We start from the raw sequence: 27701 nt of genomic DNA, 5'->3' as shown, positions 1-27701 counted from the left end.
TGTAAGAGCGCTGGGTGGGGGGGAGTGGTGTAAGAGCGCTGGGTGAGAGGGAGCAGTGTAAGAGCGCTGGGTGAGAGGGAACGGTGTAAGAGCGCTGGGTGGGGGGAGCGGTGTTAGAGTGCTGGGTGAGGCGGAGCAGTGTAAGAGCGCTGGGTCAGAGGGAGTGATGTAAGATCGCTGGGTGGGGGGAGCGGTGTAAGAGCGCTGGGTGGGGGGGGAGTGGTGTAAGAGCGCTGGGTGAGAGGGAGCAGTGTACGAGCGCTGGGTGGGGGGGAGCAGTGTACGAGCGCTGAGTGGGGGGGAGCGGTGTAAGAGCGCTGGGTTGGGGGGGAGCAGTATACAAGCGTTGGGTTGGGGGGGAGCAGTATACGAGCGTTGGGTTGGGGGGGAGCAGTGTAAGAGCGCTGGGTGAGGGGAAGTCGAGTACGAGTGCTGGGTGGGGGGAGCAGTGTAAGAGCGCTCGGTGTGGGGGAGCAGTGTAAGAGTTCTGGGTGAGGGGGAGCAATGTAAGAGCGCTGGGCGAGAGGGAGCGGTGTAAGAGCGCTGGGTGGGGGAGAGAAGTGTAAGAGCGCTGGGTGGGGGGGTAGCGGTGTAAGAGCGCTGGATGGGGGGGTAGCGGTGTAAGAGCGCTGGATGGGGGGTAGCGGTGTAAGAGCGCTGGATGGGGGGGTAGTGGTGTAAGAGCGCTGGATGGGGGGGAGTGGTGTAAGAGCGCTGGGTGGGGGGGAGCGATGTAAGAGCGCTGGGTGGGGGGAGCGGTGTAAGAGCGTTGGGTGAGGCGGAGCAGTGTAAGAGCGCTGGGTGAGAGGGAGCGATGTAAGATCGCTGGGTGGGGGGGGGGGGAGTGGTGTAAGAGCGCTGGGTGAGAGGGAGCAGTGTAAGAGCGCTGGGTGAGAGGGAGCAGTGTAAGAGCGCTGGGTGAGAGGGAGCAGTGTAAGAGCGCTGGGTGAGAGGGAGCGGTGTAAGAGCGCTGGGTGGGGGGAGCTGTGTAAGAGTGCTGGGTGAGAGGGAGTAGTGTACGAGCGCTGGGTGGGGGGGAGCGGTGTAAGAGTGCTGGGTGGGGGGGAGCGGTGTAAGAGCGCTGGGTGGGGGGAGTGGTGTAAGAGCGCTGGGTGGGGGGAGCGGTGTAAGAGCGCTGAGTGAGAGGGAGCAGTGTAAGAGCGCTGGGTGGGGGGGAGCGGTGCAAGAGCGCTGGGTGGGGGGGAGCGGTGTAAGAGCGCTGGGTGGGGGGGAGTGGTGTAAGAGCTCTGAGTGGGGGGGAGCAGTGTAAGAGCGCTGGGTGGGGGAGTGGTGTAAGAGCGCTGGGTGGGGGAGCGGTGTAAGAGCGCTGGGTGGGGGAGCGGTCTAAGAGCGCTGGGTGGGGGAGTGGTGTAAGAGTGCTGGGTGGGGGAGCGGTGTACGAGCGCTGGGTGGGGGAGCGGTGTAAGAGCGCTGGGTGGGGGGAGCGGTGTAAGAGCGCTGAGTGAGAGGGAGCAGTGTAAGAGCGCTGGGTGAGAGGGAGCGGTGTAAGAGCGCTAGGTGGGGGGAGCTGTGTAAGAGTGCTGGGTGAGAGGGAGTAGTGTACGAGCGCTGGGTGGGGGGAGCGGTGTAAGAGCGCTGAGTGAGAGGGAGCAGTGTAAGAGCGCTGGGTGAGAGGGAGCGGTGTAAGAGCGCTGGGTGGGGGGAGCTGTGTAAGAGTGCTGGGTTGAGAGGGAGTAGTGTACGAGCGCTGGGTGGGGGGGAGCGGTGTAAGAGTGCTGGGTGGGGGGAGCAGTGTAAGAGCGCTGGGTGGGGGGGAGCGGTGTAAGAGCGCTGGGTGGGGGGAGTGGTGTAAGAGCGCTGGGTGGGGGGAGCGGTGTAAGAGTGCTGAGTGAGAGGGAGCAGTGTAAGAGCGCTGGGTGGGGGGAGCGGTGCAAGAGCGCTGGGTGGGGGGGAGCGGTGTAAGAGCGCTGGGTGGGGGGGAGTGGTGTAAGAGCTCTGGGTGGGGGGGAGCAGTGTAAGAGCGCTGGGTGGGGGAGTGGTGTAAGAGCGCTAGGTGGGGGAGCGGTGTAAGAGCGCTGGGTGGGGGAGCGGTGTAAGAGCGCTGGGTGGGGGAGCGGTGTAAGAGCGCTGGGTGGGGGAGTGGTGTAAGAGTGCTGGGTGGGGGAGCGGTGTACGAGCGCTGGGTGGGGGAGCGGTGTAAGAGCGCTGGGTGTGGGAGGGGTGTAAGAGCGCTGGGTGGGGGAGTGGTGTAAGAACGCTGGGTGGGGGAGCGGTGTAAGAGCGCTGGGTGGGGGAGCGGTGTAAGAGCGCTGGGTGGGGGAGCGGTGTAAGAGCGCTGGGTGGGGGAGCGGTGTAAGAGCGCTGGGTGGGGGAGCGGTGTAAGAGCGCGAGCGGTGTAAGAGCGCTGGGTGGGGGGGAGCGGTGTAAGAGCGCTGGGTGGGGGGGAGCGGTGTAAGAGCGCAGGATGCTGACGTTAGAAGTGCTGTGACCTTTTTACAAGCAGAAATCTTTGCTCACAAACACCCCGCAGGTCCCCGGGAACCTCCCCCTCCCGTCTGCCCTGTAAACTTATCCAGAAGTTCAGGGACATGTGCACCTAATTACGCCCCCCCCCCAAACCAAACTACGCCCCCGCCTCCCCCCCAAACCAAACTACGCCAGCCGAAATCACCATCACCAGGGCAACGCTCGCCTGCCAAACCTCCAAGGGACTAACTTATACCACATGTTGGAATATCTAAATAAGAATGATATTCTAAACAAGGGGGAGGGAGGGGGACGAGAGGGGGGAGAGGAGGGGGAGAGGGGGGAGGGAGAGTCACAGAGGAAGTGAGAGAGAAAGGGAGACAGAGAAAACGAGACAAAACAATTTTTAGGATGAAATTAAAGAGAAATATAGAGCGATAAATCGGAGGGAAGAGAGAAAAAGATGAGAGAGTGAGGCTGTGCCCCGCTAGCGCTGAGCGCACGGCGCTTGCCGAGTTTAGTTCCTGCAATTTAAATTGTCCCGTCCCCGCTCACGCAGTGCGCTCATGCGCTCGTGCTCAGGCACGCACGCTCTCCCAAGCTTGGCGCTTGGGGAGACAAAAAAAAGAGAGTTTGCAAAATAGCCAGGACACCCGGCGCTCACGCCTGGAGAGCTAGTGACGTCACCTCTCTCACGCATGAGCGCGGTCAGCGCTAGTGTGGCCACAGCTTAATGGAGAGAGAGAGAAAGAGAGAGACAGAGAGAGAGACAGAGAGAGACAGAGAGAGACAGAGAGAGACAGAGAGGGAGAGAGAACGAGAGACGGAGAGACAGAGAGAGACAGAGAGGGAGAGAGACAAAAGGAGTGAGGTAAGGAGGGGAAGAGAGGAAGAGGTAGGGGAGAGAGAGGGAGAGGTAAAAGGAGAGAGCGAAGTGGGGAAGAGAGGAAGAGGTAGGGGAGAGAGAGGGAGATGTATTTACAAGAAAAATTAGGATGTGACAGAATTAACTGCTTCACTTTCCACGGGGGATGCAATACATCCCACAGCCATGCACAGGGGGAGAGGGAGAGAGGGAGAGAGAGAGGGGGGGAGAGAGAGAGGGAGAGAGAGAGAGAGGGAGAGAGAGAGGGAGGTGAGAGAGAGAGAGAGAGAGAGAGAGAGAGAGAGAGAGAGAGAGAGAGAGAGAGTGTGTGAGAAAGGAAGGGAATGAATGATTGTGTGTGTATGAGAGAGGAAGGGAGAGAGGGAGAGAGGGAGTGAGTGTGTGTGAGAGGGGACTGTGCAGTACTTTGTACAGGTTTAGAATGTGTACAGTATTACTTGTTTGTCATTGTGTTGTCATGTAAACTTGATGCACTGTATATGGTTATAGGGTGGTTTGTTCCAATGCACAGTTGTTCAGCACTGTGTAAATGTGTCGTGTCGTGCCGCTGTCCAGCACTACACACATGTCCAGTTGTGTATTAATATACAGTTGGGCTGCACTGTGTTAATTTGTGAGATATTGTGTACCATTGTACAACTGTGCAGCATAGTGTACCATTGTGTCTGTGTCGTTTAGTTGTGTATCACTGTACACAGTTTGGTTCTTGTGCAGTGCTGGTCATTGAGTAGTTGTGTCATTCTTGGTTGTCTACTTTACAGGAAACAGAGCCTAGCCCAGGTCAGATGTCATGTTATGTTATTTTATCATACATGGAAACACCTGTGTCACAGACCCTGCCCTCTGATTGGCTGACACCATGAGATGATGAGGAATGCACCCGTGTCACAGACCCTGCCCTCTGATTGGCTGACCCAGTGAGATTATGAGGAATGCACCTGTGTCACAGACCCTGCCCTCTGATTGGCTGTCCCTGTCCATCAAAATATGCACACAACACTGACTTTGGACGGAGCCAATTAAAGGGGTAATTTAAATATGGCTGTACAATCATGATAACCACATGCAAAGGGTTAATAAATTAAGCTATGAAATTCTTGGCTGTAAAACGGGGCTCAAAGTGTGTACATTGGCATTTATATTGTATAATAATAATCCATCTCTGTGGCTCTCTGATAAACAAAGAGTGATGAAGCTCGCCTGCCTTCTGCTCTTATTGGTCGATGCTCTGAGCCTTCAGCAAACCACAGCAGCTGGGAAACGAACGAAACACCAGGGCCCAGAATCCCTAAACTCCGTCAAATTGGGACAAATAACGTGACGTTAGCTAAATCAGGAACGGACATTATGTGCCCCGAGGGGAACGGTGTACCCGCCAATTACACCATATGCAAAAATAACGTCCATGCTAGAGCTCGTTAGGGCTAACGTCATTACAATGTCGGGATAGCACCATCGTCATAGCCACTGTGTATCCATATATATGGTCATTACATCTTAAATTAGGTTATGTTTGTGGCGAAAATGGGGGTAATCAGCGCATTAATAAAGGCAGTGGGCTCGGCTGGTTACCCCTATTTCGCATTGGGGATGAAGGGGTTAATTTTATATGTATTGCTGTCCCCGTTTTGCAGGATAATCTATACCTGCAGTGCTGAATAACAGGAGCCGTTCCATTAAGACTGCTAATTGAGGAACGGAGTGAGCCATCACCCTGATTTTTGGTGTGCAGTCTCAGTGTAACCCCTCAAGTACACACATATTAAAAATATAACTTTGTCATAAGGGAAACATATATTTTTGATAAAGTGCCTTTCTTTTGCAGTTAAAATGTACAGACAGGATGCTATTGTTTCTGCCTGCCTTTGTAATGCATTAAGGAACAAATGTTTTGCATACCAGAACCAAATGTTTTTGACACCTATGAGCTGGGTCACTTGCCTATGCAAGCTTCAAAGCTAGCCTGCTAGGCCCACAGCTGTAAATCTCTCTGGAAGTTGCATATCAAAAGATCCCAGATTCGTAAAGTGTCACTTAATCAGGATGTTTTTGAGTAGCAAATCCTGCTACTCGTCCTAGATATTTCACACCTTGGGACCAAACTCCAGACATTGCGTCCCCAGAAATGAGTGGCCCCTTTTTACTCAGCAGTGCTACCAAGCTGCTTACTGAGCATGCTCAGAGTTACCTGAGCTGGCTGTAGGATTTGCCCATGTGACCTGGCAGGTTCTGATAGGAGGAAGATAATTCCTTGCCAATGGGATGAGGCTAATGTAACACTTCACAGGCCCTTGTCCTTAAAAAGGCCTGTACCCCTCATTCCTGTGTTGTTGCTGTGTTGCTATTGTTACCTGATTTCTTCAAGCGGATAAGACCTAAGTACAGCGGCTACGATTCCAGAACGCAAGGGGTTAAAAACATCGCAACAAGGAAACTTGCCCTGCTTCAGGATTTCGTTAGCCCTATGTATCCAGACCGAATCCCAAAGAACCAGAAAAGACTTTGCACATTCACAGAAGGATTGGGGCTGGCAATTTGTGCCCTTGCAAAAGAACTACATTTTAAAAGACAATCTCCTGGTGCTTAGCACCTTTCTGGACATTATCCTCGGTTTCTCTACCCGTGAGTGTAATTATTAAGTTTATTCTGCAGTTGTCGTGTGCTTGCCTATCAAGGGAATAAATCTCAGTTTATTTTGCTCAACCTGTTCTGCTCAATCAGGATCCACGAAATATAAATGTAATCAAACAAAGGGACAGGATAATCTGGGGCCAAGATCACATGACCACCACCAACCAATGGGATGTATCATTAACCATGTGATGAGACATAGCCAATTAGGGACCCCTACCATTATGTAACCCAATTTGAAGTGTGGGAGGGATTTGTATACAGAAGCCCTATCACAGTCTGACATTAATTAACCAATGGGGTAAGAATTAAGTGTATAAAGATCTGAGAGAATCACTCTGTAATTGCCCCCGATGAAGCCACAACGGTGAAACATATGTTGGGCAGGCTAAGCGTCACCACCTAGTGCGCTGGCTATATCGGAGAGGACTGTTGCCTTCTCTCAGTAAGAGTGTTTCGGAGCCTTCTAAAGGAAGGACAACACTCTGACTACTTTCCTATTTGTCATGGTTCTGAGTACAAGACACATACTTTGTGATCTTGAAATAGCTGTTCTGCTAAACATAACAGACCTCTAGGTTCATTTACCTTTGAACCCGTTGGTCTGGTACATATGTGTGTGTATATATCCGTATACTAGCATTAGCTGGCTCAACAAATATATTATTCTGAGCACACACACTACATTAAGCTATACTCTCCATTTAGGTGTAGTCCTCAAACTATATAGAACTGTATTGGTATAACTACCACTGTTAGTATAATTATATAGCAGTGGGACATTCTAAAATAGTTATTCCTAGCATACACTGTTAGTTTGAATTAGGCATACAGTTACCTCCTCCGTTTTTTCATTTATTTTAATCACTTTGGTTCACGTTAGCTTTTTGCTGCAATAAATATATTTTAATCATTTATTAATAAATAGTAATTTTTAACATAGGTATAGGTGTTCTCTTGTGCGGCTATTAGGGAGCTTTCTTTCTTTTCTTTGCTTATCATTAACCCCATCCCTGCCAGCACCACCTCCGCACTCTTATTGCAGTTTTTGTTCCGTCACCACACATTCACAATTTATTGGTTCCCCATATCTCCATTGGTGTAGTGCAAGGCGCACAACTTGACCTTTTTAGGCCATTCTATCCTCATTTGGTTCTTACTCTAAATCTAACTAGTATTTTAAAATCACTACTAGTACAATCTCTAGTTTATACAGTTCTAGATAATAATCACCTACTTAGTGTTACTAGTAAATCACTTAGTCTTCAATACTATTTCATAATGGTTAAACACTTGTAAATGGTATATATTTTTTAATAGCTAATCTAAGTATATTTTCTAATAGCTATCTAAGTAGCGATTTAATTATATAATTATATATTTTTAAATTATTTAGTGCGGTCCTCATAATCAGTCTATTATGACTGTTATTTAATGATGTTTAAGGTCACTAACTGGTTAATTTTTTACCAAACTTTTTAATTGATTCATTTAATTATGCAAATTACCTTGGTATAAATACTATGGAGGGGCATCCATTGGGTTTCCCCTGATGAAGTCATCATAGATGACGAAACGCGTAGGGCGTGGCTAAGGCTGAGGTTGTCACTTCTATTAAAACACTTACGTATAGTGCCATTGAGAACATCTCTATACATCCTAGAGGAGGACACAGGGAGGCATCATTAAACCGCAGGGAGATGTTCTGGATTTATGCCCTTGGGACATTGGCACCCAGGGGCATGAATCAAGATTGGGAGCTTAAACACTTTCTAACCTGACTCAAACTGATGAATGAGCCCAATCTTTCGTTTGATTTGCCCTATATTTTGGTCCAAAAATTTACAAAATCTAATTAGCTTTCGTTTATTCAAATGTTATTAACAATTGTTGTTGAAGACAACTGAGAATATGAATATTTAGTATCCACTGTATTTCCATCCAACATATTTGATTGGCTTGCGTTAGAGACCAGGTATATTGTTCGCACAGTCAGGAATTGTGTTGTATGCCCCGCTGTGTAGGACTGTGATGGTGAGGGGGTAACGAGGCTCACTAATAAAGGTAAAGCCCACTTGGTTGCCCCTGATCCATGCTTTGGGGTCCTTGAGTGTCAGTTCTTGGGCCTGACTCTTGTATATGTACTGCCATGCATTGTATGTAAAATATGCGACAATGAATATTTTTTATGATTTTGCCTTTTCACGGGTACCAGCAAGCAGAGATTGCTTGGCCATGAGTTTCAGGGTGGGTTTTGTGGAGAAAGTGTTGTCAGATTGTTTCTAGGTAGCAGGGTTCCAGAGTTGCTGGACACCCCAATAATGTAGCCAGGAATCAGGTTGGAATCCTGGATACATATAGGCACAATGCTCCAGTCAAAATCCTACCCTGAAAACGTTCTTGCAGCTCACCGCCAGGAGTCCCTGCTTCAGCACAGACCAGAAAGGTAAAAGGAAGATAGGGATGCAAGGTATCCCCAGAACGGTATAGGGGTCCCTAGTATAAGGATGGATGCCCAGTTAATGCCCAGGTCACCCTGAACCTGGTATGGGGGTTCAGGGGGTACTCAAGCTAAGTAATAAAGCTGTGAGGTTTTTTAAAATGTAAGTCAGGTTTGCAGAGTGTTAGGCATAGGGCTAGTGGGAATAAAACGTAAAAGTTCTCATTCTATCCCCAACACCAAAAAGACTTAGACATTTTAGCCAGGAAAAGTATTGTAGAGTGAGAGGGGGGTTGGCCCGGTATTAAAGGGGTTGCACCCCATATGGCCACCCTGTGACCTCACCAGGGAGGCAAGGGGTTAACTGGACTGCGGTCCAGGAATGTGGCTTACACCTTGTCATGTCAGGAAAATGTATGTTCCCCTGTTCCCATGTTTCATTATAATCCTGTATTTTAATGTTTTAAAGTGCATTTCTGTATCTCAAGTTCTGGAGGTCACAGAGAGTTGATATTTGGCCAATATGTGGAGTCACTGTAGGCATTAAAAACTGGCAAATTTCGACCCACTGAGCCCACCAGAATGGAACTTATTAATATGTGTAGATATTAAAGAGTATATGTATGGTCTTTTGGATCTGCTCTGAAAAATGCAGACTCCATCTGCTATGCTAAATAGGTCAGGAAGGGCAGCCGGATGATTGAGCCCAAGTACTAATCAACAGACTCTGCCACTCTAATTGTTACCTGAGGGCGGAGAATCATCAAACTGGAGAGGTTTGTAAGTGTTTTGTCTACACCTACAAACAATGAAGATCCTATCAGATACTTCATTTGGTAGACTGGTTGTTGCCCCTAATTTAATTATGGGGCTACAGAAATAAGACCCTCAGAGTCCCAGTATACATGGGCTAACTAGCTGGGGGGCATGGGTTAATCTGTGTCTCATGCAAACAATGGAGCACCGGTAATTGTATGTTTTTTCTATTTTTGAGGTGTGCAGCATCACTCTATTTGTTCTGGACATTTAATCTGTGTCTCCACGTTAGGGATTGGATACAGATAATTGTTCACCAATAGTCTGTATTCAATGTTAAGAATAGGGTTACACAGGTATATAAACTGTGCCAACCCTACAGTTTGTAGTTCTTCTTCTGATACTGTGAAGGATAAAATATGGAGATCATATCTCTATGCTTTATAGAACCACTCGTCTCCATCTTATGTCTGTTTGCTGTGTCTTTTTACTAATACTGTTTTCTATCCGAGGTGACCGTGAAATTCCGCTTGCACAGACTCTTGCCCATGCAATAAGGAAGTAGCAAAGTGACCTAAAGCCGACTGATTAAAACAAAACATCACTTCAGAAAGCAAGGACACATGGCATTCCTGTGAAACTTGCCTCAGCCGACAAGACCCCCGCCCCCATCGTGCCTTTTTTCTACTAACTAATGTAATAATATAATTGGATAAGCTTTGCCGCATAATAGGTGTGGCATTGAATGATTGGCTAGTGTTAGCCTACTTTGATATAAATAGATTGTAATACAAAAACTCGGCAGTCTTGTCTTGACTACTTGTCTGAGGAAACTAATACGTGACTCTGTGTCATTATTGGGATCCGGGGTGCACCCAGGCCTAAGATACATAATTTGGAGCCCACATCTGAGCAGTAGAGACCCTCGATTGAAGGGACCTTAACAGTTGGCGTAGTCGGCAGGATCCTTGTGAAGGGACATCGGAACAATCCTGAACCCATCTCCATCCAAGGAGGACGTCCCCTGTCCGGACTGATCTGGGGGTCTGATCAACCTCTAAGGACAAGGTAAGATATATTCAGAATATATTTTTACCGAACTCCTGTCAGTCTGCTCAGGTTAGCGACACTTGGTTGATGGGCTAAGTATTGTTAATCTATACAAGACCATAGAGTCTGGTGGTTCCCGTCAAGGATTTATATAGTTGGTAAGGTCTTGTGCCTGCCAGATGTGTGGTTTATGTTCATATGTCATAAGGGTTACGGAATAACTATAAAATAAGGGGACGAGTGTGTAAGGATATCTATTGTTAGATAATAGGAGGATAGACCCTCGATTGAAGGGAACTTAACAATACCATCTTGAATGTCACCGGATTGCTGGAGAATTGCTAGCTGATACTTCTCCATCCCCCAACCCTAAGTAAGTGTTACCTTCTTGCCTGTTAATTGTACTATATTGCTGTGTTCACCTTTTTAAGGAATAAATTATATTTTATTATATCTAAGCCTCGTTCAGTTCAACCCAGATATTTGGTGTTCATTATATCTTGTCATAAGCTACCGTGACAAGTATATTTTATTAACTTTGAATGTTTGTAAGGTATTATGCTTTATGCACTGTGTTATAAGCTGTGTTATAAGCTGGGACTTTCAAAGACGGTTCTCTGAGGGGGGCTAGTGGGCTACCAGCTTGTGGTGCCACTGAGTCTGCTTAGGTTCGTACTTCAAAGTCACAGATGCTGCCAGAGGAGTTAAAGCCATTTGGGCAGAATGGTTAGGTTGAGTACCTTAGTCCGGGAAATAATGCCAGCCATCGCGGCCAGCATGTGCCTTCCCAGACTTGGAGGCACCTAACCCAGTGGGTGGCTTCTGAATAACAAGTGGCTAGGGTGCCAAATTCACGCATGCCATCGTTGCATTCAGAAGATCCGCTTGCCCGGCTTTGGAAGACTGGCAGCCCTCTGATTGGCTGGTTGTAAAGTTCCCAGGCTTGGATTGGTTGTAGTATTTCATGAATGAATAAAAAATACTATAAGAAACCCAGCAACCAATCCGGACCTCAGATTCTAAGCGCCAAGACAGCAGCGGCAAATTTGAACTCACCAAAAGATGCTCTTGGAGAAATAGACGCGAGCCGGCTTCAGAAATTTCAAGGCAAGACATTTTCTAAGTCCCACTTTTCGGGGCCAAGTTCTCAGAATAGAACGTAGCGATCACGACTGGAACTACACGTTGAAAAGAGTACCAGGATGTTTGGTACTATCTCCCGGTCAAGGGATTTTTGCAGCTCCGGAGCAGATACAGCGGTGGCGTCTGGTAATTCATGCCTAATTACTTCCAGGACTTTTGCGAGTAACTCCCGGTAACCTAAAGACTTTGTTTTCTATGCTCTTTCAATTAGGAAAGGTTAGTTTTGCAGTCCGGACCCCCAGTAAGTGTGTTTTCTTCTGTATATTGTAATTAATTGTGTGTACATCTGTTTCTAAGGAATAAATCGCAATTTGTTTTACTTCTTGGTTTTGCTCAGTGATATGATCCCGGTATAAAGGTGTAAATTCCTGGTCTCCCGTGACAGGCTATAGATTTACTGGTGGCAGTGGTGGGATAATTGAGCCTAGGTTGTAAAATCTTGCAGGGTCTTATAACATATACCGTACAAACCCAGTGTTACCCTCAGTCGTCGCTTAGATCAAATATGTACTTAATGTACAGAATTTATATATGTATATATATCGTGATATATTAAAAGTGGTTAATTAACCAAAATAGTGTTGTTAATTAGACAAAATTTGTGATAAAACAAAATAAATTGATTTGCAGCTCAAACCCTTTCTTGATTGTTTTTTCCCAATCACGTATCACCAGTGGTCCAAGTGTTTGGGGAGTGCAGGTGCATATGAAATAGAAATAAACAAAATATAGTGCAATATGTATAAACAGTAGTGTGATCTTTCAGTCTCTCTATCCTATGAGATGTGTACTCACAAATTACTCATTCTTTATAAGCGTTTTCACAACAGTGGTGATATGATGAAATAGTCTGTCTCAGGTATTCCTTTGAGCTCCTCTGATCTGGTCACTTCTGCTGTTAAAGTAAGGGACCCAACATAGTGTGGTCTTGTATAAAAAAATTATCTAATAAAAGTGATTTGAAATGCACTCACATGGTCTCAAAGACAAATTAGCATTTGGATAATATTTGGAGAACAGCAAATTGAGGTCTCTTGGCGTTCTCTCTGCCTCCCTCTTTTTTCTGCTCAGTCTCACGTACTGCACTTCCGGTCTGAATCTCCCAGCTGGATCAGGGGCGGGCGATTGGGTAGGTAGTGCTGCATGCTGTGTCCTCTGTTCAACTAGGATAGTGCCACTCTACACGTTTCCCCGGTTTCCTCAGGAGTGGTGTTCATCAATCTAGGCTATAGTTAAATACCCTGTCTCCTCATTTGATTGGTTGCAACAAGCAGCATACCTGCTGGTTCCAGGAGGGCTGAGTGTCCATGGTGTAAGGGGCATAGGACAAATTTGAGAACAATGTTTGTTGTTTGATCTTCGGTGTACAGCGGCTCCAGCTGTGACAGGATCCCAGGCTGTGGGATGTCAGCTCCCATCACTGCCATTAATCCTCCTGCCCAGTAATCGACATCCAGGCAGAAATCTGGTGAATAAGCAGCTTTTATTGTCATTCTTTTTCTCCACTTCTCCTCTTAATCTCCCACAGTGCAGGACATTCTGGATGGTGCAGGCTCCATCTCTTGGGGCACTCCGTCTGGGTATTGTCTAAGCCAGCCGGCTTAGAATGGCATGCTTGCCCCGCGATGGGGAAGGCTCATAGCCCTCTTACTCCCCTTCAGGAGAAGAGCCAGACTTCATAATTTCCTCACCTCACACCGGGTAGAGCAAGACCTCTACTTCCTCTCTTCAGAGATTAGCTCAAGTCTCCTTTGCTTCCTCACCCTTTGGAGGACAGAGTCAGACTGACTTTAGATCCTCCCCAGAAGAATCTAGAAGGGACGGGCTCATAGACTGTACCCACCTTCCAGAGGCTGTACACAGGCCATGAGACACCTCCTTTCTTCCTCTTCTAGGAAAGAAAAGGGGGGTTACTGCTCATAGATTAACCCACTACGACCTGGAATTTATCAGGGCTTATGTAGTAGTTATCATATGTGGGGAAAAACAGGTAAGATGGGACATACCCTGTTACATTTATATACTTCTTTTGTGGACATTTAACCTCCTCATATAACTGTTCAATTTAATCCCTCTAGCTTTGAAACTTTGAGTAAAAAAGTTTGCGAAACTGTGCATACATTATTTGTAATTCAACAAAATGTGACATGATTGGTAGAGGGTGAATACTTCAGCAGACCACAGGATATACACACGTTAACGCACATATATTTATTTAGACATATTTATATATATATATACATATTTATATATATATACATATTTATATATATATATATATATATATATATATATATATATATATATATATGCAAATACAACTGTACGCTCATCTGCATGTCTTAGGAAGGTCTGCAACCCCGCCTTTCCCCATTATCACCCAGCATACAGCACTTCCACTGCAGCAAGGGATTCTGGGAAATGACATGCAAATGAGCACACAGTGTCACTTTTTGCCTCAAAAACTATTTTTAACATGGTTCCCTATAGGCTTAAGCTTGCTGCATGGTCACAGCTTTGAGCACAGCCAGGGTTAAGGTGCATACCCAGAAAACCACCCACAGACAGCTGTTTCGACCTTGATGGGTCTCATCAGTGTGGGGTTGATTTTAACTGGGTATGCATGAGAGGCTATGGGATAGGCTATACCATAATACTGAGTTAAGTTATGGTGAGTAAAAAAAGTGACAAAAACCCTCCACAGGAAAGCAAATATGCAAATACAACTGTACGCTCATCTGCATGTCTTAGGCAGGTCTGCAACCCCGCCTTTCCCCATTATCACCCAGCATACAGCACTTCCACTGCAGCAAGGGATTCTGGGAAATGACATGCAAATGAGCACACAGTGTCACTTTTTGCCTCAAAAACCATTTGTGCTCATTTGCATGTCATTGTGTGCTCATTTGCATGTCATTTCCCAGAATCCCTTGCTGCAGTGGAAGTGCTGTATGCTGGGTGATAATGGGGAAAGGCGGGGTTGCAGACCTGCCTAAGACATGCAGATGAGCGTACAGTTGTATTTGCATATTTGCTTTCCTGTGGAGGGTTTTTGTCACTTTTTTTACTCACCATAACTTAACTCAGTATTATGGTATATATATATATATATATATATATATATATATATATATATATATATATATATATATATATATATATATATATAAAATCAAGGTGATAAATCTAATTTAATAAGTCGTGTTAGAAATATTTAATGTTATTCACAGAGGCCTAAACTCAGTAAACGCTTGTAGGCCATTTTACATAACGATAAACTTAGTTGACATATGTCACGGGAGACCAGGCATTTACACCTTTTTTTACCAGGATCATACATTGAGCAAAACAAGATAAGTGAAATAAATTGTAAATTTATTCGCAGGAAAAGGCATATACACAATGGAACACAAACTACATAAGAAACACACACTTACGTGGGACCTGGGGGAAAAAATAGACTTTCCTAGCTAAATAGAACATAAAACAAGAGTCTTTAGTTGACCGGGACTTAGCCCGAAATGTCCTGGAACTCAAATCGGCATGAAGTTCCTGACGCCACCACTCTCTTTCCTCCAGAGGATTAGAATTCGCTTCACCGGGTGATAGCTCCAAACGTCCTGGAACTAAAATTGGCTTGCAATCCTAGCCGTGAACACTACCTTCATTTTTTAGAACTTGTCCGCAAAAAGCTGGACTTACAAAATATTCTGCCCTGAAATTTCTGAAGCCGGTCTCTTGCTATTTCTCTGAGAGCATCTTTTGGTACATTCAAATTTGCCGTTGCTGTTCTGGCACTTAGAATCTGATGTCTGGATTGGTTGAGGTAGTCTTATAGTATTTCTGAGTTCATCCATGAAATACTCCATCCAATCCCAGCGTGGGAACTTTCTCACCAGCCAATCAGAGTGCTGCTAGTCTACTGAAGCAGGGATTCGGAATCAGCCACAGGCATGCACAAGTTTGCCACCTCTGCCACTTGGTATTCAGAAGCCACCCGCTGGGTCGGGCTCCTCCATGTCTGTTGAGGCAAATGGTAATTCTGAGGACTTCCATTCATCTCAGGACATGGGTACTTGAGCCTTTTCCTGCTGCCCAAATGTTATTCACACCTGGCAACCTCTGGTGGCTTTCATGTCCGATGTGTGAGTAGTCCCACTGGCACCAATGTGGTAGCCCAGTGACTCACTCGGAACATTGGTCCGGAAAGACCCAGATCATAATACTGTGCACAAGCATATATGTATTTTAAAACACACTTTAAAACTATTCTAAGTCTGCTGGTATGGGAAATAGAATAAAAAGCTGCACTTTATTTCTTACTAGAGAGTAGATGATCGATGCCAGCGCGGCTCCTATAGATGTCAGACTCACCAGGTTGAGGTAAAATCAATTTATTAAACTACATAAAACAGATACAACAGAACATGACTAGAAGACCTTCTCCCACGCGTTTCGGGCAAGTTTGCCCTTTCTCCTTTCTATAGGAGTCGCGCTGGCATCGATCATCTACTCTCCTGTCTTCATCCGGATCGTGGCCGCGCAGGAAGTGTGTCATTCACCCCTGGAGGGGAACGCACAGCCGGGAACAGAGGGGACGGATCATCGGAGTAGCTACTCCATCCGTGGGCTGTCGCATCTGCAGCCGCTCGCCATACACTGGGAACGGGTCCGTACGCAGCTCTTAACCCATACCTCCACGAGGCTTTTATCCTGCTCCACTTACCTTATTATTTAGGCTACACAGCCACGGAGTGTTATCCTGGAGTCATCAGATGGTTCCTCTTGGCAACTTTATTTCTTACTAGTCATATTTCCCACACACTATAAAATAGACTTAGACTTTTAAAACTCCTCACAACCTTATGTATGGTTGGAGCACCCCAGAACCCCTATACAGGTTCGGGGTGACATGGGCTTAACTGGGTATCCCCCTTAACCTAGGGACCCTTGACAAGTTCAGGGACACCTGACATCCCCATGCCCCCATTTACCTTTCTGGTGTGTGCTGAAGCAGGGTATCCTAGCGGTGAGTTGCGCAAGCATTTTCAAGTGGAGATTTTGCCGGGACAATGTGCCTATATGTATCCGGGAATCCGAACTGATTCCCGGGTACATTTTTTGGTTATCCAGCAACTCTGGAACCTGACTAGCTAGACACATTCTGACAATTCCTCCACAAACCCCCCCTTGAATCTAATAGTCTAGCAATCTCTGCTCGCTGGCACTCCTGCAAAGGTAAAAACACAAAAATTCTTTATTACCGCATCATTTTACAATGTGGTTATACGAGTTAGGCTCAGGAGCTGACACTCCTGAGCCCCAATACATGGAACAGAGGTAACCAAACAGGCTTAACCTTTATTAGTGAGCCTGGTTACCCTCTCACCGTTACAACGTACCATTAGGATAACGCTGTACTCACGACATAAAGTAATGGAGCATTAACGTAACATCACGTTAAAAGCCCAACATTACCCAAACTATCGGGAAAGTGAGATGCCAATGATATGCCAATGAGCTGCTAGCATAAGAATCCCCTGCTCACTGACTCCATTAAATGTTACCGCCTAATAATACTGTTATGTATGTAATACCTAAACCTAGCTTTACTCCCATCAAGGGACATGGCCAGATGGAGAAACTTTATTCCAGTGTCTGAGTACTTAAATAATGCAACGTTAATACAGCTGCACACACAGGAAACACAGTAGGAAAGTACTGGAAATACTAAGAGCTGATGAAGAAAGCTGATGGTACAAAAATATTATAGCTAATAATCCAGATTCCTGCGACAGTGAATAAAGAGTAGCACAAAAAAGATCAATCCAGATATTGAACATAGTCCATCATAGAACAAAGTCCATAATACATCACCAATGGTTGTCAGTAGATATAAGTACAAAGTCCCAATAATGTGGTGAGGAGAGGCCCCCCCCCCCCAGCTCAGGGAGCGAGAGTCTTGGCTGCGGGACCCCTCTCTTCTCCTGCTTTGTTTACTTTGGTGACGCGACGCTCAGATCGCGTTCCCTGGGCAACGGTGGACGCATTATTCCCCTGATACGGAATCGGATTGCCTGCAGAGACGCATACGCATGGCTTACTGTTTTGGACCACACAGCTGAGCTGCTGACGGCTGTTCCACGACAGTAATGAGGCCAGGAGCGGTCATGTGACAGTTTTAATCATCAATCAGTGTTCCTGGTTGAGTACACTGGGTGTGGGTTTGGGGTATAAATGTATTTCACAACCATTGTTCTCCAGCACCTCCCTGAGGAAGGTCCTTTCTGGACCGAAAAGTTGGACTAAGTGTGCTTGTATACCATCTTTAATACAAGTTATTCTTTGCATTATTACCACTGAGTACAGTTCTTTGTTTAATCTTTTGGGGTTGACAACATTTTACTACTGATTTCTATAGAACATGCACCGCACCATACTACTACATTTGGAGTGCCAGATCTATCTATCTATCTATCTATCTATCTATCTATCTATCTATCTATCTATCTATCTATCTATCTATCTATCTATCTATCTATCTATATATATATATATATACATATATACACACATATACACATACAAACAGAGCTCAACAAATCATAAGAAATGTCTCTCGCCCGAAAAGAAAATGAACTCCCCAAAAACCCCAAACCCAGTCCCCCCTCCCCCCAAGTGGATTTTTCAAGCAAAATATATATACAGGGCCACCGGCGGGGGGAAAGCCAGGATAAGTGCCCGGTCCCGGTGACTGCGGGGGGCCCGGTGGCCAGACAAAGCAGTTGGGCCTGACCAGTTGCTGCTGGGACCCGGCTGTCCCCAGCTGCGAGCCTCCCTCACTCACACTGTCCCACTCTGAGTCTCTGACGTCGGCGCCTGCCAGGCCCAGCTTCGGCATGAGAGAGAGGCCCGGTGTCCACCAGCGTCAGAGGCTCAACGTTGGACAGTGTCAGTGAGGGAGGAACACATCTGGGGAAATATGGGCCTGTCGGCAACAGGACCGGCAGCCGGGCAAAAGTTTTCTCTAGCTGCAGGCCTGCCTCACTGTCCCACGCAGGGCCTCTCTCTAAGGCCCACATAGCTGGGGAGAGCCAGGGCACCAGAGGCCTGAGACCATACCCAAGGTAAGTCTCTAGGTCTTTTGTGTATGTATTTGGGGGTGGGGGTTTTGTATGTATTTTGGGGTGGGGGGCTTTGTGTGGAATTGGGGTGTTTTTTCTCTGTATTTCGGTGGGTGGGGTTTTTTGTATGTATTTGGGAGGTGGGGAGGGGGTTGTATATGAGGGGGTAATTATTGTGGCTGGGATTGTGTGTTTGTGGCAGGACAGGGGGGAGCGAATGAGTGTGGGTAGGGGGAATTAAGGAAGCAGGATTCAGTGAGAGGGATAAAGGATGGAGAGGGGGGGGGAGTTAGAGGAGTGAGGGGGTGTGAGAGAGGGAGTGCGGGGGGAAGTGAGAGGTGTGAGGGGGTGTAAGAGAGGGAGTGAGGGGGGGAGAGAGAGGCTAAGAGTGAGGGGGGAGAGAAATACATGGGAAGGGGTGGGGAAATAGAGAAGGGGGCTCCTGAGGTGTGAAATGGGGGGGGGGGAGGGGCTAGCAAGACCGCCGACACTGTGGTATTCCTCTGTAATATTGTCAAGAGCCGCCCTTTCCTCTGTCAATCTACTGCTAAAACTCTTAAATCCCTCTCCTGGCTTCCCATCAAGTTTCAGATCACCTACAAAGTTCCCCTCCTTACCTTTAAGGCTCTCCACGCATCTTTCACTATGCCCCTGCTCATCTCTTGCGCTCTACCCATAACTATCTCCTTTCTATCCCTCTCACCCCAACAGCTCTCTCTCCCCTTAAACCCTTTTCCCTCTCAGGCCCGTCCTTAGGTTGTAAGCAGGTAAGGCGCTGCCTAGGAGCGGCAGGTCTCAGGGTGTGGGAAGAGGGAAAGTGTAGCAGCACTGCGGCTTTCCTCTTTTACATTTTTTTAAATAAATTTTGGTATGAAGCATGGGGTCTCCGGAGCTGAACCCCATCAATTTCAGATCCGGGGACCCCCTGCTTCCTTAGATACTTACCTCTTTAGGGGGTGCTGGTATCTCTGCTCAGATTTACATCCCTGGTCACATGGGCCAATAGAAAGCCGCCTATGACATCATGGCTTCGTATTGGCTCATGCAATGGAACATCTAAACCGGAGCTGAGATACCTACACCCCCACGAAGCCAGGTTTCCCCTCTAGGGTTCAACTCCGGAGACCCCCCTGCTTTCTACCTGGGGGGAAATTTATTTTTTGGGGGAGGGGGGCATCCTTAATAGTGTTTACCTATGGACGGGCCAACCCTCACTGCACCTTATTTGTGGAACTTCCTCACACTCAGTATACACTAAGCAACTTCTCTCCCCACGTTTAAGACAAACCTGAAAACCCTGCTTAAATGAAGCATTCCAATGGCCTGGACTCAGGGCTACTGTCCCACAGTCATCCTGCCATGCACTGCCATCTACTGCACTTATTCCCTCACCTGCTGTCTCTGTAAGTTTCCCAACATACCAATTAGATTGTAAGCTCTCCGGGGCAGGGATTTCCTTTCCTGTTGTCTGTCTCTGTTGTGTTTATTGTTTTATAATTCCCTGTACTGTATTGTCTTTGTAAAGTGCTGAGTACACCGTGGGCGCTATCTAAATGAAGGTACACATGTGTGTAAATATATACTGTATATATGTGTGTACTGTATGTATCTCTCTCTCTCTCGTATATATATATATATATATATATATATATATATATATATATATATACATATATACATATATATATTTATTTATTTTTGCCACAGGCTCAGTACCACAAGATTGGCGTAAAGCAGATGTGGTGCCTATATTTAAAAATGGAGCTAGATCACAACCGGGGAATTACAGACCTGTAAGCCTGACTTCAATAGTGGGGAAACTACTTGAAGGTTTAATACGGGATAATATTCAGGAATACCTAATGGAAAACAAAATTATTAGTAATAGGTAGCATGGATTTATGAAGGATAGATCATACCAAACTAACCTTATTTGTTTCTTTGAGGAGGTAAGTAGGAATTTAGACCAGGGTAATGCAGTTGATGTGGTCTACTTAGATTTTGCAAAGGCTTTTGATACGGTTTCACACAAGAGGTTGGTGTACAAAATTAAGAAAATTGGACTCAGTAATAATATATGCACCTGGATTGAAAACTGGTTAAAAGACAGACAACAGAGAGTTGTCATAAATGGAACTTTTTCAGGTTGGGCTAAAGTAGTGAGTGGAGTACCTCAGGGATCGGTTCTGGGACCCCTGCTTTTTAACTTGTTTATTAATGACCTTGAGTTTGGTATCGAGAGCAAAGCCTCCATCTTTGCTGATGATACTAAATTGTGTACGGTAATAGAATCAGAGCAGGATGTAATTTCTCTTCAGAAGGACTTGGAGAGACTGGAAACGTGGGCAGGTAAATGGCAGATAAGGGTTAATACAGATCAATGTAAGGTTATGCATTTGGGATGCAAGAATAAAAAGGCGAATTACAAACTAAATGGGGATAAATTGGGGGAATCCTTCATGGAGAAGGATTTAGGAGTGCTTGTAGACAGCAGGCTTAGCAATAGTGCCCAATGTCATGCAGTAGCTGCAAAGGCAAACAAGATCTTATCTTGCATCAAACGGGCAACGGATGGAAGGGAAGTAAACATAATTATGCCCCTTTACAAAGCATTAGTAAGACCACACCTTGAATATTGTAAGGGATCGGGGGACACGCGCCTCTCAGCGGGTCCCCTTCACCTCAGCTCCCAGTGCAGCTGTCAGCTCCGGTTCCCCGCTCCCTCAGCTCCTTACCTCTCCTGCCCCCACTCCATGCCGCTCCTTCGTGGCACACGCCGCATCCTCCCGCACGCGGCTGGGGCGCGTGCACGGCAAGCTTACAGAGTGCGCGCGCACCCGATCATCTTACTCGCCCTCCCGTGCCGCTGGCTTCCCCCCATCGGCTGCAGGTGATTTCAACTACTCACCTCTCTGACTCCCTCCCTGCTCACCTGGACCTATCCCTGGGATCCCTCAGACAGGCCTCCGCACCACCCCTTGCTACCATTGGTACTCCTGCATTTATAACCCCAGTCTGCCCTCTCCTTCCTCGCTCTGCATAGCTCTTCTGTGACTCCTGTGTGCAGCTGTCTATGCCAAGTTCTGTTCTCTGTTACAGCTCTTGTTCCTGTCCCTGCCCCTGTTGGATACCTTTGGATTTGATCTCGGCTCTTGTTTGACTACGTGTACCTCGCTACCCCTGGACTCGGCTTTGGACCTCACTACGCTGCTTTCTCCTGCCCCTGACCCACGGCTCTTGGATATCGACCCTCAGACTTCTGGAACCCCATACTCAGCAAGTATCACGTTAACCCTTTCTCACCAGGCCCGGCAACGCACCTTACCACACTCCGGGCATGCCCTCACTGCTGTGGGTGCGTGTTATACCCTTACCCACCTCAGTACTGGGGACTGGCCAGGTCTGCGGGCATACAGGCATTACAAATATGGAGTAGAATTTTGAGCACCAATCCTAAGAAAAGACATTATGGAACTAGAGAGAGTGCAGAGAAGAGCCACCAAATTAATAAAGGGGATGGACAATCTAACGTATGAGGAGAGGCTAGCTAAATTAGATTTATTTACATTAGAAAAGAGGCGTTTAAGTGGGGATATGATAACTATATACAAATATATTCGGGGACAATACAAGGAGCTTTCAAAAGAACTATTCATCCCACGGGCAGTACAAAGGACATTGGGCCATCCCTTTAGGTTGGAGGAAAGGAGATTTCACCAGCAACAAAGGAAAGGGTTTTTTACAGTAAGGGCAGTTAAAATGTGGAATTCATTACCCATGGAGACTGTGATGGCAGATACAATAGATTTGTTCAAAAAAAGGTTGGACATATTTTTAGATAGGAAAGGTATACAGGGATATACCAAATAAGTATACATGGGAAGGATGTTGATCCAGGGATTAATCCGATTGCCAATTCTTGGAGTCAGGAAGGAATTTATTTCTCCCCTTATGAGATATCATTGGATGATATGACTCTGGGTTTTTTTGTTTGCCTTCCTCTGGATCAATAAGGAAGTATAGATATAGGATAAAGAATCTGTTGTCTAAATTTAGCATAGATTGAACTTGATGGACGTACGTCTTTTTTCAACCTCATCTACTATGTTTATATATATATATATATATATATATATATATATATATATAAATACACATACATATATACATATACACACACATATATATATATATATATATATATATATATATATACACATATACACACATATATATACACACACACACACACACACACACACACACACTTATTTACAAGCTTAAGAAACTCATTTATGCACACACCTTCAATATACACATATATTTTGCTTTTTCTCTCCTGCCCTAAAACAAACCCCTTTGTTCTGCATCATTCCAGCACATGCGCCATTGGTGATATTTACAGTCCGTGTCTGATAGCCATGTATTGGTCCTGAATCCTCTTTCCCTCACGGATCCGGCAGGTTGACGTGTTTGCACGAGATCCCACCTCCTTCCCTCCGGACCCCTTCTATGCAAATATGTGAATAGTTTTAGGATGTGGGTACTGTCCCCTTGTTACATGATTTTTGGGCATCAGGCGTCTGGATGAATTCAGATATTAATCTGCGATTTATTTAAAACCTGTTATTCATATCTTCGAAGCATCAGTTTTTTTTAAGGTAACTCCATCAATGGGTTCAAATGAAGGCATTTCTGGCCCTTTCAGCAGAGAATGGGTTAATGGTCATTGTTTTACTAGACTAATTTGCCTCTATTTCTATGTGCAGTTGTTGAACTATGTTGGTGCAGAGTACCCCAGCACCGGGGCACCACTTCCACCGCTAGCCCCGTACATACTTGCAATTTAACACGGTCCCTATTTTAGACAAATTCCCTGCCTCTTCACATTTCACATGCCTCTGTAAAGTAATGCGTACAAGAACTTTGCCCCAGAGATGAACAGGTGAACTCAGTACCACTACTTTTTGTGAAGCCACTTTGACCAATGGCATGTGGTTACTTACCGGCGGTGTGCAGAGCGCTCCTGGGTGAAGGGGAGTCCGAGTCCTCCTCCCCAAACATCAGGCGGAAATCCAGGTCCCCATCCTGACAAACAGCTGCTCCCATTTGGGAGATAGAGAGAGGGATGGGGGACGAAGAGGGGGATGGAGAAGTGGAGGGAAAGGGTGACGAACAAAGAGTGAAATAGAGAGGGGGAGAAAAGAGCGAAGGAGGAGTGAGGGGGAGAAAAGAGCGAAGGAGGAGAGAGGGGGAGAAAAGAGCGAAGGAGGAGAGAGGGGGAGAAAAGAGTGAAGGAGGAGAGAGGGGGAGAAAAGAGTGAAGGAGGAGAGAGGGGGAGAAAAGAGCGAAGGAGGAGAGAGGGGGAGAAAAGAGCGAAGGAGGAGAGAGGGGGAGAAAAGAGCGAAGGAGAGAGGGGGAGAAAAGAGTGAAGGAGGAGAGAGGGGGAGAAAAGAGTGAAGGAGGAGAAAGGGGGAGAAAAGAGTGAAGGAGGAGAGAGGGGGAGACAAAAGCGAAGGAGGAGAGAGGGGGAGACAAAAGCGAAGGAGAGAGGGGGAGAAAAGAGCAATGGAGGAGAGAGGGGGAGAAAAGAGCGAAGGAGGAGAGAGGGGGAGAAAAGAGCGAAGGAGGAGAGAGGGGAGAAAAGAGTGAAGGAGGAGAGAGGGGGAGACAAAAGCAAAGGAGGAGAGAGGGGGAGACAAAAGCAAAGGAGGAGAGAGGGGGAGACAAAAGCGAAGGAGGAGAGAGGGGGAGACAAAAGCGAAGGAGGAGAGGGGGAGATAAAAGCGAAGGAGGAGAGAGGGGGAGAAAAGAGGGAAGTGAAGGATGGTAGGTATAAAGAGGGAGTGAAGAACAGGTAGATAAGAGAGAAAGGAGATGTAAAGGATGAACAAAGGAGATAGACTGAGAAAGAGAGAGAGATGGGGAAATAAAGGGAGGGGATGGAAGATTAACAGGAGGGATGGAATAAAACCGAGGGATAGAGAAAGAGGGTAAAGGAGAGATTGGAGCTAGAAAACAGAAGCAACAAAAGGAGAGGAATAGAGAAAGAAAGGGGATTTGGGCAACCGTGGATTAGAACAGACAAAAGGCGGGATGAAGGCACGGAAAGGGGGAAGGAGAAAGAAGAGGAGGGATAGGTGCAAGTTACAGTTTGTACAGCAGATATATAAATATATACAGAGAGGGGGAGGGGGGTTCTTCCAGTATCTCCAGCTCCCCTTCTGCTCCCGTTCTCCCCACGCTGCTCTCTCCCTCACATTCCTTCACTCCCAGAAAAAATTTTTTTTAATGGGAAACTTATTATAGAATTTTGTTTTTTGTTCCAGGGCAGGGAAGACCCAAAAAGAAGAAAGGAAACTTTTCCAGCGCCTCCCACTGACATTTCCAATTGGCCGGTTCCCCCTCCTGACATCATTCCAGTTGGATTTGTTTTTTTTTTTGGGTCTGTCCTCTGCTCCCTGTAACATATGTCACTTTGGGAAAGGAGGTTTTGAAAGAGCCAGGCTTTTGACAGGCAGGCTCCTCGTTGGATGATGAGGCTACTGCCCATCCTGCTGATTGGGAAGCTGAACTGTCACTTGGGAGGGAATGGAGAGGCCATGCCTTTTGCCTTTATATGGGTTTTGGATTGGTTAATGTCCCATTCCATTTAACCCTTTCGCTGCTAGAAAGAAAAAAGGCTAGTCTGGCAGCACATGGGATAAAGGGATAGTGTTACAAATATATACCTCACAAAGGCATTCGTTTTAACCTATTGGTTGCCAGAAGGGCCAGTAAATGAATGGGCTTAGAGAACATCTCAGTTCCAAGTTGTTTTAAGACATGTTGGGATGTCTCATCTTTTTCCGGGCGCAGTGCAGAGAAGCATTGTCCTAAATAATCAGCTGGGACGGAATTTTCAAAGTGTTCCAGAGAACGGTGAGCTGGTCTTGGAGAATGGCCTCAAGTTTCACAGGTGTTTTTAAGGGGTGAATCGGGCGACAATCTAGTGTTTCTGAAGGTTAGTCAACAGAAATGCATGCAAGGTCTAGATGTATGTTTCAATGTATGTCTTTATTTACATAGCACCCATAATGTACTCAAGAGACAATACAGTACAGGGAATTATAATACAAAAAATGTAACAAAATCAGACAATAGGAAAGGAAATCCCTGCCCCGGAGAGCTTACAATCTAAGTGGTATGATGGGAGACTTACAGAGACAGCAGGTGGGGGATTAAGTGCTGCAGATGGCAGTGCTCGGCCACAGTGGTTCATTGGAGTGACTGGGTATAGGACAATAGCCAGGAGTTTGGGCTGTTGAAATGATCCATTTAGGAGGTGAGATTTAGGTTTCACTTAAAGACGGGGAGAGAACGTGTTCCCACACAGTGTGTGTGTAAGGAAGCTTTTCTCTCTTCATTTCATCTGCCTTTTTATTTCACACTAATTTTTCTCCTTATAATTCTAAAACGATTCCCTTCTTTATTTTTCTCACATTATTTTTTTACCTCTTTGTTTCTTCCTCTGTCTGTTAAATCCCTTGTTTTATTCCTCTTTCCCATCCACTCTCTCGTTTCTCCACCTCCCTTTTCTCTGTCTTTTTTTCAGCTCTCCTCTCTCCTGTTCTGTCTCCCTCTTCCTCCACACTTGTTCCCTCTTCTTGTGTTATTCCCTCTTTCCTCTCCTTCCTACAGTATATCGCTTTCTCCTGCCTGCAGTCTGCATACTGATGTGCCCAGTCATTAGTAGCAGGGAGGCCTGGATGTGATTACAATAATGATTCCTTAGCTCTCTCACATCTGGACTTCTGATTGGCTCTCACGTACAAGGAACCCACATAAACCCAGGACCATAAAAAGGGACCTACACATGACTGGACTTTCTCTGCTAACCTGAAGGTACCAAAATCAGTACTCACTGAGAATCGAGAAGTCACCTTAAATTAGATAAACCCAGGACTGTCTGAGCCTGGCCCTTATAATCTGCAGTCAGGAGGACACCCTGCATTATATATAAACCCAGGACTGTCTGATCCGGTCCCTGATACTCTGCAGTCAGGAAGTCACCCTACATTAAATATAAACCCAGGACTGTCTGATCCTGTCCCTGATAATCTGCAGTCAGGGTCCACACACGGTATAGGGCAGGGACATTATTTGATTCACATCCCTCCTGCTGAATTCCTACGTAGTAGAATAGTGGGGTTGGCGTGTTTAAAATCTGGACAGCTCTGCTACCTACTGGCACTGAGATGGATAGAAGGATGTGGGAATCCCATATAAATTCTTCAGCATATGATGAGGTGATGATCCTCTAATAGAAGGGAGTGTACTTTTAGGGAACTAGCACAGTAATAATGAGACTCAAGTCTCAGACACTAGCATGCCAGTTGGCTTAACTTCTTCAGTGCCTGAGGGGCAAAATGTCTATTAAAATGCAGCAAACTCTCTCATTCCACCAGTCTGCTGGTTAAAACCGAAGAGTTTAACTCATATAATGCGAGTAAGCATTCCCCCTGAGCATGTCCTGCCCTTTTTTCAAAGCAATGTTTTTTTATTTTAGTGTTAAAAATAATGATTTTAATCATAACTCTAAAGTTAGACTGCAATGGCCTCTGGGAAGAGCTCAATTTTATCCTCCCTTATTTCCAATGCTCAGATTTTAACAATAAAAATTCTGTTAGAAAAGGAAAGAAGTGATCTTGTATAGTAAGTAAAAAACAAATGGGGGGGGGGGGGGAATATGGCGACCAGTGCAGACTGCTGCGTTAAAGGGGGGAAACTTAGCCACCTAGTTGCCAGCAGTGAAGGGGTTAATAATAATAGTGGCAGATTTGCAGGTGGCAGGATCACAGGGGAGGGCAGGAGAGGAGTTGTAATGAATGTTTCAGAGGGGAAGTGGAGGCCTGTGGTGTGTGTGTGTGTGTGTGTGTTGGGGGAGGAGGGGGGTCAGCAGCTGCTCTGTTACCCCTCTGCTCTGCCCCTCACCTTCTTTCCTCCCCTGAGCCCAGTGTAATTTCCTCCTGTAACCAGCACATGATTTGGGGTAGTTTGACTTTCCATAGACGGAAAGGAGGGAGCAGAGAAGGCAGAGGAAGAGAGAGCCAGACACAAACACACACATGACATACACATACACACAGGCACAAACACACACATATACAGACAGGCACATATATATACAAACACACAGGCACAGACCCACATACATACAGACAGGCACATACATATACAGTCACACATACAGTACACATACACA

At 46.2% G+C, this 27701-nt stretch overlaps 1 protein-coding gene across 1 annotated transcript in view; it reads right to left on the bottom strand.

The window, feature by feature from the left end:
• NFATC4 (nuclear factor of activated T cells 4) overlaps positions 1 to 24787 on the bottom strand; it is a 72879-nt gene extending 48092 nt beyond the window's left edge. Inside the window, exon 1 of the mRNA XM_075569163.1 lies at positions 23464 to 24787. Within this exon, the coding sequence (XP_075425278.1) occupies positions 23464 to 23566 (103 nt within the window). The 5' untranslated portion in view covers positions 23567 to 24787. The remainder of the gene's footprint in view (positions 1 to 23463) is intronic.
• Positions 24788 to 27701: the final 2914 nt, after the last annotated feature.

The sequence above is a fragment of the Ascaphus truei genome, chromosome 13 (genome assembly GCF_040206685.1).
Source record: "Ascaphus truei isolate aAscTru1 chromosome 13, aAscTru1.hap1, whole genome shotgun sequence".
Lineage (NCBI taxonomy): Eukaryota > Metazoa > Chordata > Amphibia > Anura > Ascaphidae > Ascaphus > Ascaphus truei.
Note: the sequence above shows the minus strand (reverse complement) of the source record. Positions and strands in the feature narration are given on the sequence as shown.